General features: G+C 62.5%; 5 protein-coding genes across 5 annotated transcripts; 3 read left to right on the top strand and 2 right to left on the bottom strand.

The window, feature by feature from the left end:
* Positions 1-140: 140 nt before the first annotated feature.
* PAN0_002c1221 (protein FAM72A) lies at positions 141-1,391 on the top strand (the record flags this gene model as incomplete). Its single annotated transcript, XM_014803388.1, has 1 exon — positions 141-1,391. One exon carries the CDS (start codon positions 141-143, stop codon positions 1,389-1,391), a length of 1,251 nt encoding a protein of 416 aa, XP_014658874.1.
* Positions 1,392-2,451: 1,060 nt separating this feature from the next.
* On the top strand, positions 2,452-6,351 carry PAN0_002c1222 (uncharacterized protein; the record flags this gene model as incomplete). Its single annotated transcript, XM_014803389.1, has 1 exon — positions 2,452-6,351. One exon carries the CDS (start codon positions 2,452-2,454, stop codon positions 6,349-6,351), a length of 3,900 nt encoding a protein of 1,299 aa, XP_014658875.1.
* A 147-nt stretch (positions 6,352-6,498) lies between these two features.
* PAN0_002d1223 (oxysterol binding protein) lies at positions 6,499-8,649 on the bottom strand (the record flags this gene model as incomplete). The annotated part of the gene is made up of 1 exon (XM_014803390.1): positions 6,499-8,649. One exon carries the CDS (start codon positions 8,647-8,649, stop codon positions 6,499-6,501), a length of 2,151 nt encoding a protein of 716 aa, XP_014658876.1.
* Positions 8,650-9,125: 476 nt separating this feature from the next.
* Positions 9,126-9,638, top strand: PAN0_002c1224 (uncharacterized protein; the record flags this gene model as incomplete). Its single annotated transcript, XM_014803391.1, has 1 exon — positions 9,126-9,638. One exon carries the CDS (start codon positions 9,126-9,128, stop codon positions 9,636-9,638), a length of 513 nt encoding a protein of 170 aa, XP_014658877.1.
* A 59-nt stretch (positions 9,639-9,697) lies between these two features.
* Positions 9,698-11,611, bottom strand: PAN0_002d1225 (coA-transferase family III; the record flags this gene model as incomplete). The annotated part of the gene is made up of 1 exon (XM_014803392.1): positions 9,698-11,611. One exon carries the CDS (start codon positions 11,609-11,611, stop codon positions 9,698-9,700), a length of 1,914 nt encoding a protein of 637 aa, XP_014658878.1.
* Between the last annotated feature and the right edge of the window lie 23 nt (positions 11,612-11,634).

Genomic DNA, 11,634 nt, shown 5'->3' on the forward strand with positions numbered 1-11,634 from the left:
GCCCATCTCGACCACGGTGAAAGGCGCGGAAAGCAGACCTCATCTAGCTCGCTGTAGTCCATCAAGCCGACTTTGTGGTTCCTGCCACGAAATCAGCCCGTGTGCCAAAGCCGAGCCAGCTTCATCGAGGCTCGCGCCCCATGTCCAATCAAGCGGCGACGCCACGATCTGCATCCCTTTCGGCTGCGTCGCTGCTGCCTGATTGGCCGCAAGCGCCCTCACCAACGTACGCGCTAGCGCCTATCCGAACCTCGAGTGCGCGAGCCAGCTCGGTACGATCCGCTTCATCTTCGCCAAGGTCGTTGACCCACGAGCGATCTGCGCCTTACCCTTCTTCGAGACCCGCGCGCACGGAGATGCTCGACGTGCAACATCCTCATCATCCGCAGCAAGCCGCAAGAATGCACGACTCCGAACTGTACCGCACGCGCCAGGCGCTGCAGTCGCACCTGGGAGTGCGACAGTCGTCGTCTTCGCGAAGTGCGCCAGCGCAGCAGCCGCGTTCGGCCGAGTACGCGCAGACGTCGAGCACATCGTCCAACTCGCCGTCGTCGAACAAGGAGGCGCAGCACAAGGTGTACTTGCTCAACTGCAAGCACTGCGGCAACTTCCTGAGCGACCGAGGCATGAAGGCGGTGCTGCTGCTCAAGCCCAACATCACGCTGTACAGCACCGACATTGTGCCGTCGACGTGCGGACCTTTTACTGCCGCTTCTGCGTTCCACGGCGGTGCGGATCCCAACGAGCCACCGGTGGAGCGCACGTGCGAGTGTCTGACGCAGAGCCTGGGCTGCTACGGCTGTGGTGCGCAGGTGGGGTACAACATCATCTCGCCGTGCACGCGTTGCACGAGCAGTGTGATGAAGCACTCGAGGAGCTCCAACGGCCACCGCACGGTTCTGCACTGTTCCGAGATTGCGGTGCGAGAGCGTCGCTACATTCCTGGCGAGCCTGGAGTGCGCGCCCAGCCTCCTCGCGTCATCCAGACCGTCGCCGCACACAGCCCGATGCAGATGTACGCCGAGAGCAGGTACGATGCAGCGGCTGCGGATCTGTTTCGCCACAGCAATGCTTCTCGCCGCGATGTGTATCGCATGAACGTACCCTCGTTTGACGACGACGATCTCGAGGCTGAAAAGGCCGAAGCCAACGCGGCTCTCGTCCACCAGCAGTACTACCAGCAGCGCGAATACCGTCAAGCTGGCCACCACGGTCGGGCACACCAGCATCCTGGCTCTGCCGGTAGCCAGCGATCCTCGGCACCTTCCGGCTCGGGGCGTGTGCTGCGACGCGGAGACACGCTTTTCTGGAGCGATTTGGTCGCAGGCGGCGAGCGTGCCCAGCCATTCGACCCTGACCCGATCCTCGAAAGGCCCACAGTGGGCAGGTGATGGCCCCCCTTTTCCCTAAATTCGCATGCTAATCGGCAGCCGCGATGCACTTCTTTTCCCTCCCTTCTCCTTGTCTTTTCTCTGCATATTGCACATGCCCTCTCTATCTCTTCTGTCCAGCAAACCCTTGTATTCCGTCCCTATAATCCTCCCTTCTCGCTTCAATTTGCTCATCATCCTGTCGCGTTATCATACTAGCATTGCTTCGTTAATCTATTCTTATCCCAAATTTCGAGGCTGATAGCTGCAGGCATGTGTGGATCCATCTTGGCATCGCTGCGAGAGCCTGTCTTCTTATCCCAATGCTGAGACTGCCAGCTGGAAGGGCGTGGCTCGATCTTAGCATTGCTTCGTTAGCCTATTATTATCCCATTGTGTCAGCTGATTCGGTATGACATCGTAGCTGGAACGGTGTGGCTTCATCGTGGAACTGCCTCGTTCATCCAATGTGGCGGCTGATACTGACTGTGTGGTATTGTGGCTGAAAGGACGTGGCTCAATGCTGGCGCTGGCAGTTGGATCTGGAATTGCAGACGGGATCGGCATTTTATCCCAACTTGGCGTCTGCCAACCCCGAACGCGCGGCTCCACCTTTGCTGCCATTTACAGCTGCAATGGAGATAGGGTTGACGGACAACGTTGAGCTGTGCTTGTGCTGTCGAGCGAAATGAAGATGCTGAGAGGGCGGGTGTTGGATTTGGCGGGTGTTGCAGCGAGGACCCTGCAGCAACGTGCATCGGCGCTTCACTGCAGAGGATCCGTGTGATTCGATCTGTTGCGGCGGACTGAGCTGAGCTGCGACTCGCTCTCACGCGTCGGCACCCGCGTCTCGCCTGGGCCAAATTCAAGACTCGGCCGCTTTCGGTGGAGGCGAGGTCCGAGCCCAAGCCCAAGCCCAACACTTGTGTCCCGCTCCAGCCAGCCAGAGGTGGGCGAGTATATGCAGTCGATTGAATGCGCCGTCAGCTCTTTCTCATCCACCCATCCACCGACCATCATCCACATCCACACTGTCACCGTCGCTTTTGCTCCCGAACGGCATCGACAGTGTTGTGACACCATGCAGAGCCACATCTACGAACTCGGCCTGCTCGGCGGCCGATGCTCCGACATCCGCATCAGGGCGTTCGGTCGTCTGTACCACCTCCATCGTCTCGTCCTCATCCAGTCCGGCTTCTTTCGCGCCATGCTGTGCGGCGGATATGCAGAGGACCTCGCTGCCGCTTCCGTCGCCGCCTCACTCAGCCAGAGAAACAGCCAGCACGGTCCCTCCTCATCGACGCTCCACAGGGATCCCGACAGCGACATAGTCGAGCTCCATTTCGACGACCCCAACATCAGCAGGGCCGCTTTCGAGTACTGCATCGCGCGTCTCTACGGAGATGGCCCCAAACTGGTGCTCCCCTTCTGGGCAACTCCATCCTCGAATCATCCCTTCTCCCCAGCGCTCACCATGCGTCTCTCCAACTGCTCCGACCTGCAGCTCCCCAACCTCGTCATCGACAAGCACTCCCATCCAGCCACGCCTCGCTTCCTGCTCTCCCTCCTCGCCACCTCGATCTATCTCAATATCCCCAGCGTGACCTCGCAGGCGCTTACCCTCGTCCTGTGCTCAGTGACGCCCTTCACCGTCATGCACTACCTCCGCTTTGCCATCGGCCGCGGCATCGAAGGCACCGACCTCCACCGCTCGGCTTCCGACGTCATGCTCCACGATCTCGACGAGTGGGATTGGGAGCTCGAAGGCCCCGCTCGCACCCTCGACGAGCTCGCCCGCTTCGATCCCTCCTTCAGCTCTTCGTCCCGACATCCACGGACATCCAGCGTCCACGAACGTGCCAATAGCGTCTCCGACGACTTGGCCGCCGACCTCGACCAGCGAATGCACGTCTCCCCACCGTCGCCGTCTTCCAAACACGCTTCCATGCGTCCCCACACCAACGCGCCTGGTCAGCACGCCCGCCGAGCATCCCAGCCGGTGCACGGTCTCAGCTCTCCACCGCCGCCTTCAGGCCGCGATCACAAGAGCAAAGGAAAGAAGACGCCCGGCTTCCGCGATTGCGAGTCCTCACCTCCACGACGCGCCCCAAGCGCTCTGCTCCCCGAGTTCAACTACGGCATCACCGCCGACAAGATCGGCGAGGCCTGCGTCTGCTGGTTTGCTCGCTGGGGCTACGACATTTTTGAGCTCGAGTGCTCCATGGAGCGCGAGCGCGTCGTCGAGATCGAGACGTGGATCCGCATGTGTCGTGAGGACCGCGATCTTGCCCGACTCACCCTGCTGCGCGACCGACTGCATACCGGCGATGTCGACCTGCTCCACACTTCCATGCTCGCCCGCGGCCGCATGCCGGATCCGGAGGAGCGTCTGCCATCTCCAAGGCTGCGCGTGTGGTCCTATCCGTCCATGCCCAGCTCCTGGGTCCGCGCCATGATCTCGTCCGACGGCTTCTTTGTGCCGTCCGAGCTGCACAGGTACGAATTCGCAAAAAAGGTCGTCGAGTTCCGCCGCAAGCAGAAGGCGCTCATCAACGTCCTCGACCGTCTCATCGAGGACTGGCTGCGCCAAGATCAAGAATTGGCCGCCCCAGCTGACAACGAGACTCCCGACTCGAGCAAAAAGATGGGAGGGGTCCCGAAAGCTTCGTCCTCCAACGCGTCCTCCTCGGATGCAGGCGATGGATTCGGCTTCAAGGCCTTCCGAAGGGCGCCTTCGATCGGAGCAGACGACGAGCAGGAAGAGGCCAGTACGCCGCTGCAAGAAGCGTGGGATGACGGCGTCGAGTCCACCACCTTCTCCGCATCCCTCGACGACGACGAGGCCGAGTACGAAGAGCTCTTCTCCACGGGCATCTACTACTCGCACATGCCGTTCCAGGCGCTCAACAAGATCAGCGCCGACATCTCGCCCACCACCGGCCGCCCATATACTCCGCTCAACGTGCTCCAAGCTGCTCTGTGGGTGAGCAACGAGCTGCGAACCCAGATCCTCAACAGCGCACCCGCAGGTGGCAAGAACACTGCGGCCTCGAACCAGGAAGTCGATCCAGCCAACGAAGCAGGCGCGGATTTGGGGCCCGACGACGAAGAGGCCGAAGATTGGGACCATCTGAACGCGCTCGGCGTGTCGAGCTCCATCCACCAGTTCAGAGACGCCTTCCAGTCGACGATCCATTCCTCCGGCTCGCAGCACCGCTTCTCGCGCAGTCGCTCGGGCACTCCCATGAACCTGTCCATCAATCCGGATGGCTCTCTGCACTCCGGCTCGCCCGGTGCGCTTGGCGGGCTGGGCTCCAGCCCTCTGATGACTGGCATTCTCGGCGGCGGCACGGCGGGTCTGCTCAACAAGCGATTCTACCTCGTGCCGTCGGACGACACCGTGCGCTTCGGCGACAGTCTGGCGTCAGTGATCGGCGTGACGACGGGTGGATCTGCGAATTCGGCCAAGGCGCGCAACTCGGACGACGAACGCAAGGGCAAGAGCCATGCGTTTGAGAGCGATCCGAATGGCCCCTCGGGCACGGCGGCGATGCAGATCCCTCACACGCTGCCCATCCCGGGCGTGATCCACCAGGATACCAACAACACTTTGCACCAACGCCGCAATCGCTCGCACTACTATGGCATCGCCAACGACGTTGCCACGGGCCGCGAGCTCGGCGAATATGCCTATCGCCACCTGCCGGCGGTGCCAGATTTGTCGTCGCGCGCCGCGTCGCGCCCCGCCGACGAGCGCGACGCATTCGATTCGGCCGGCGGCGAGTTCAGCTCGCACCTGCACGATCCGAACCAAGACGCCGAGGGAGCGGATGGCGACTCGCACGGCTCGGCGGACGTGTCGCCGGAGCGGTGGAGCGGATACGAGCCGATGCGCGTCGGCGTCGAGTTCTTTGGCATCGACAAGCTGCAGGAGAAGCAGCGGCTGTACTCGCCCACGTTTTTCTATGCGGGCAGCGTGTGGAATCTGTACATCCAGGTGGTCAAGAAGGCCAAGGGCATCCAGCTGGGCATCTATCTGCACCGCCAGAGCTTGACGGAGCAGTTGCCGCCGCCGTCGGCGCCCACGCCGGAGGAAGGAGAATCCACGCCCGGGCTGACGAACGAGACAGCGTGGCCTGGTGCGCCGGGAGGCGCCCGATCGACGCAGCGTGGCGAGGCGCATGGAACGCCGTCCCGAGAACAGGGAGCGACGGGCACGCCGGGCCAACGGTCGGTGCATCAGTCGACGAGGGGCTCGGTGTTTGGGGTGCCGGCGGGCGACGAAAGTCTGGTTGGCGAGGGAGGCAGCAGCTTCTTCGATACCAACCTCACTTCGCCCATTCGGGCTGGTGGTACTGGTTATGCAGCTGGCGCGGGTAGCACGCTCACGCTGCCGAGCGGAAGGACGCTGACCCGGCTCGGAGGCAACAGTGCCGGCTCTCCCATGCGCAACAGCCTGCTTGATCCATTTGCCAGTGCCGAAGCGGAAGGCTCGAGGTTATCGACCGAGGGTGGCTCGCTGGCTTCGCTGTCTTCGCTTGGGGAGTTTGGTGCGAGCCTTACGCGCGATGCTGGTGCTGGTGCTGGTTCGTCGCCGGCTGGAGGTGCGGGCGGGGATGAATCGCGTTCGAATCGGCACTCGACTGGAACTCAAGCGGGAGGCGGTGCATCGCGTCCACCCATTGTTGAGCTGTCCGCGGGTGGGCCATCGGTGTACCAAACCTGTCCGCTGCCGCCGATTCCCTACCGCGACCCGCGCATCGAACTGCGCGCGTACTTCAGCATCCACTGTCCAAGCCCGCTCGGCACAGCGCTCACCAAGTTCAGCAGCGGCCCGGACAGGTTCACCGTATCCCAGTCGTGGGGCTGGAAATCCAGCTCGCTCTTGGGGACGGTGCATTTGGAGAATGGTGATCTCGGGTCCGGGCGACCGGGGCTATCGTACAGGTTCCGCTGCGTATGTTCCATCGGTCTCATCTAGCCAAGCACCAAGGTCACGCCAAAACGATGCGGGAGTTCTCCTCGGTCCCTCTGCAATGCGGGTTTGGTGGACACATGAATTGCGAAAACAGAAAAACGGAGACCTGGAAAAGCTGACGATGAAGATGTGTGTCGGAGGAAGGAACTTTTACACGTCAAAGATGTTGGGCAGTTCGGCGTCTTTCCAGGCGCCGCTCTTGCGGGTCTTGAAGTAGTCGGCGCCGTCCTGACCGCCGTAGAGCCAGTCGCCATCCTGCTTGTGGAACCACTTGGGGGTGTAACCGTTTCCGTCTGCCTCGATCTTCTTCCTCCTGGCGCGCTGGGCCTCTTCGAGTTTGTGTTTGAGCTGTTCGGCCTGGTCCACATGGCCCTCTTCGAACGCACGCTGGTCCGGACGCAGACGCGAGTCGGTGGGCGGCACAACGTCCTTGCAGTCGTCACTGAGCTCGTTGAGCGACATGGCAAAGTAGGTAAAGCCATAGTAGTCTTCTGCGTAGGGTGGCATTTCGGCCGCCTCCCAAAGCACCTGGTAGTTGTCCTTGTCCTTCTGACGCGCAAGGTTTTCGGACCACTTACCCTTGAGTCCCGTAACGTGCGAGTCGTTGGCATCGTACACCTTGCCCTCTACGCCGTTGCGACTACCTGCTCCACCCCACATGGTGCCCTCCTTGAATTCGAGAACAGCACGCTGACCCGTGGTCTCGTTGGTGACGGTAAGCTCGCCGACGTGCTCGAGATACTTGTTGCCCGCCAGCAGGTTGCGCATAAACGAGCTCGGCTTCTGGATGGAAAAGACATCGCCATCGCCAAACTCGAGCCGGATCGAACCCTCGGGGATGAGCTCGAGCGACTTGCCCCAGAATTTGTTCTTGACCGCACTCCAGCCCTGCGCCTTCCAGCCCTTGCCCTCGGCGTAGAAGGCGACGATGGGCGGCTGATGCACCACCTTCTCCGCCAAGAAGCGCAGATGCTTGTCGTCGCGCACACACTCAAACGTCTCGCCCAGCAGCGGGTTGAACGGCTTGCGGCTCGCGCGCAGCTTGGTGCTGGCATAGCCCGACACGGCAAACGCGCTCACGAGGCACATGCGCTCCTGCCAGTCCTCGCTCTTGCCCGCGCGCTCCAGCAGATCCGCCGCATACTCGTACTCCTCCGCCGCCGCCTGGAGCAGCGAGAGCGGACAGTTGAACGAGACGGGGAAGCTGATCGTCGACAGATCCTTGCCGACGTTCTTCTTGAGCATGCTGAACAGCGACACCTCGTCGCCCGACACCTTGGCCGGCAGCTTCTTGCGGTACTGCACCGCCTTCTTGCCGCCGCTGCCGCCGCCGCCGCTCTGGCTGTCGCCGTCCGAGACGGTGCGCGTGTCGTCGGTGTCGGGCTGCGAGTCGTCGGCCTCGCTGTCGGTGGCGTCGGCCTCGCTGCTCTCGGAGCGCGAGAGGTTGGTGTCGTCGTCGGGCTTGGTGTCGTCGTCCATGAAGAGCTCCTCGCCGTGGCTGTCGGCGTCGTAGAAGATGGCCGAGTCGGTGCCGGTGGTGGCGAGCGACGAGATGGACATGCGGCTGCTGCGACTGCGGCCCTGGCCGGCGCCGCCGCCGACGCTCGACATGGAGCGCATGGTGCCTCCGTTGGGGTCGACGCGCGGGATGTTGTCCTCGATGGCGGCGCGCAGCTGCTCGAACTCGGCGACGAGCTGCTCGGCGGTCACGTGGAAGGCGGCGACGTCGTCGGTGTTGTCCTGCTTGGCGCCGAGCGCGCCCATGATGGCGTCGGTGGCGGTGCGGGAGGAGGCCTTGTTCTTGAGAGCGCCCGAGCGGCTCTCGAGGTCCTTGACGAGCGCCGAGGTCTGGTCGAGGTGGGTGAATACGTGGGAGAGGTCGACGGGCTGGAGGTCGTTGCCGTTGGAGACGTAGAGGCGCTGGAGGCTGCCCGAGGGGCGCTCGGGGATGAAGGAGCGGAGGTGGGTGCGCCAGGCTTCAAAGTCCTGGGGCGAGAGCGCCTTGAGGTGGAAGACGCTGGAGCCAGAGTCGACGTGGATGGTGCCGTGACGCTTGGAGCTGGTGACGGAGGCGTGGGGGATCTCGATGGCGTCGCGCGTGGGCTTGTCCGGGCTGATGGAGTAGGTGAGGATGCCCTCGTTGGTGAGCACGAGGAAGCGCTTGGCATAGCCCTGCATCTTCTTGCGCTTCTTCTTGAGGATCCATCCGGAGTGCACCACGTCGAGCTCGTCGATCTTGCGGTTGTCGACGGGGAAGCCGCGCTGCGGGCGCGACGACTTGCGGTCGCTGTTGCCGCCCATGATGGTGAATGCTGGACACGTACGGTGGAGACGGAGCAGATGTTCGAGGGCGGGAAGAAGGAGGCGTAGATGCGGAAGCGCAAGTGCGAGCGGAATGAAGGCGAAGGTGGAAGGGAAATTTGGGCCCAGGCAGCGAGGATGAGGTGGAGCACAGGCCGGGCAGCAGAGGGGCTTGTGTGTGCAGCGAGACAGGAGGCGAGCGAGCGAGCGAGGTCGAAAGATCCCACCCGCCCTCGAGGCGGCTTGAAGCTGCACGGCAAATGCAGCTCGTGCATACACTCGAGCGCAGTCCCATTTCACGCTATAAAAATCGTCGGGCGGCCGCTCCTCTGCGGCTCCACACACTGCGAGCGACAGGGTGAGTGGGGAAATGCGAAATTTGGCCTCGCTCAGCAGGGGTGTGGAGGATCGGCAGAAGCGCAGGCCCGGCCTTGCCTTCCGCGGCTCCTAGACACTCACACACTGGCAGGCATGGCATGCCTTTGCCATCAGCCGACTTGATCAAAGCACAAGACAATGAGCAACACTTTTCGCACGCTGACGTTGACCAGGCACGCAGCAGCAGCCCAGGAATTCCCCGCACCATTGCGGATTCTGACGTGGGGAGAATGGCTCACTCGCTTGCATCGCAAGTGTTCCTGACGTCAATGTGGGTCGCTTGCACAGCAGCCATGACCATCTCCATGCCATCCGAGCTTGGGCGCGATGTCAGGGCCGCGTCGAGCCAGATCCGTGGGACGCTCTTCGTATTGCGCGCGGGCCGTGCATCTAATCCTGCTAGGCGCCTCCACTTCCAGAGCGATGGCTTTTCGATAAAAAAGAAGTTGAGCCCCAGCGCGCCGTTTCCTTTCACAAGCCTACGCCTGCTGCTGCCCTCCTTTTACGCGACTCAGGCTGGGCTGTGGCTGGGCGTTGGCGGTAACTTGGCGGTTCCCGTCAGCCGCTCGCCCCGGCATCCGTCCCGCTGCCGAGATGCAACACCCTCGTGACGGCCGCCAACGCTTCGTACCAGTCGGTATCGTGAGTGGTATTGATCTGCTGTCGTTTGTCAATTCCATCGGAGAGTGTCGACGCCCAGATGGGCTGGGACGCTCCAGCGCAAGTCATCCTCGTCTTCGGCGCCTGAGTCTGGCGCGCTAACGGCTGCGTGTCGGATGGCGAGCACAAACACATCTTGCCGCTCGTAGTCTTGGGCGTGTGACTTGAGGCCTCGTACACGGTAGCTGCTCGCCATGGCCGCGAGCTGGTCGGCATCGACGGGCAGCACGTGGTGCGGCGGAGTCTCCCACGCTGCTTCCCCATGCACCTGGCCCAGACTCTTGATCCACTCGGCCGTCGAGGCGAGGCTCACCTGAACATGCCAACCCTTCTGCTGGTCGCCCTCGCCCCCACTCGTGGCGGGCATCTGCTCGAGTATGCCGCGACACTTTGCGGCGAGCGTGGCGAGACACAGGAGCGAGCCGGCTGCATAGTCGAGTGCCTGCACCGGCAACGCCTTTGGCTCCACCTCGTGCTGGCCCGTATGCTCGCAGTAGCTGCGGCCTTCGAGATGGTTCATGCCGCACGCGGTTTGGGTGAGCGAGTCGTACGCACGCGTAGCTGCCCATGGGCCCGTGAAGCCGAACGCGCACAGCTCGGCGTACACCACCCCCGGCCGCAGCGCCTGCACCTCCCCGGGGCCCAGTCCGCGCTCCACCAACCCTCCTGGCCGATACGCCTGCGAAACGACATCGGCACCTTCGACGAGCCGTCGCATCTTGCGCGGCAACTTTTCTCCGCGCTCCAGGTGGGCATAGGCAGTGCGCTTGCCGCGCGCCGTGTCGAGCTCGCGCAGAGGCAGGTTGGGCAGTGCCGCGCTCGAGATCAGCATCACCTCGGCGCCGTGTGCAGCGAGCGTGCGCGTGGAGTAGGGACCCGCGATCACACGAGACATGTCGATCACCCGCAGTCGCTCCGTCGCAGTATGCGCTCGTGGCGTGTGGCTGGTAGAGGCGGTGAGGCGCGACATGCGAAATGGCGATCCGCCATTCTCGCCTATCCACCTTCTTACCGCTTCTCCCATGGGAGACTGCTCCCACTCGGACAATGTGCGGTAGGCAGTGACGCAGAGCCCGCGCTCGTGAGCACGCCGCTCAAACTCGAATGCATCCCAACCATCGAGCCGCTCCTGCAGATGGGAGTGTTGGAACTGCGCAAATACCTCGTGGATGTCTTGGTCCGTCCAGTGCTTGCTGTTGGGGACAAGACCTAGTAGCTGTAGGATGCCGAGCTTGTGGTGTGGAAAGTTGGTGTGGATGCGCACGATTCCTGCCACCTCCCTCGCCTCCGCTGGCCGGGTTCGGTAAAGACCAGCGAGGCTGTCCCAATCCGCAACAGCGTGCGCATCCATCCCCAACACCTGCTTCGCTTCGTCACTGTCGCTTGCAATCGAATCCCGAATCATCTCTCCTACACCGACACCTGTTGCGCCGCGGTCGAGGTAAATTCGAGTCCATCCTTTCCACTCGGCCACTGCGTGTCGTGCGTCCACCGAAACAGGTCCCAACACCACATCCTCCTCCTCCCCGCCAAGCTTAGTTCGAGCCTGGATGAGCCTCTTGTAGTACTGTGCTGCAAGCGCAATCGTGGCTGTGCATGCTTGAGCCACAGCGGTGATTTGAAACGACGACCTTACAGCCTGACCATAAACGCTCGGATCGTGAACGAGCTCGAGCCCTCCCTGGCGGATCGTGTTCTCCAACACCCGTGTAGGCAGGCCAGCATACTCCCACAGCTGCCGAACCAGCGTAAGCGACGACACCGCGCCAGCCTTAGACATTCTCGTGATGGTGCGCAGTAAGAACGCAAGCTCCACATACTCGACAGCTCTCTTGCTCGCGACAGCACCCGCCGGTCCACCCCCGTCCAGTCCCGCAAAATTCACCGCAAATTCAGCCGACTCCAGCACGACATGCTCCGACATAGCCAATGCAGATAGAATTGTCA

This window comes from Moesziomyces antarcticus (genome assembly GCF_000747765.1).
Source record: "Moesziomyces antarcticus DNA, scaffold: scaffold_v10002, strain JCM 10317, whole genome shotgun sequence".
Lineage (NCBI taxonomy): Eukaryota > Fungi > Basidiomycota > Ustilaginomycetes > Ustilaginales > Ustilaginaceae > Moesziomyces > Moesziomyces antarcticus.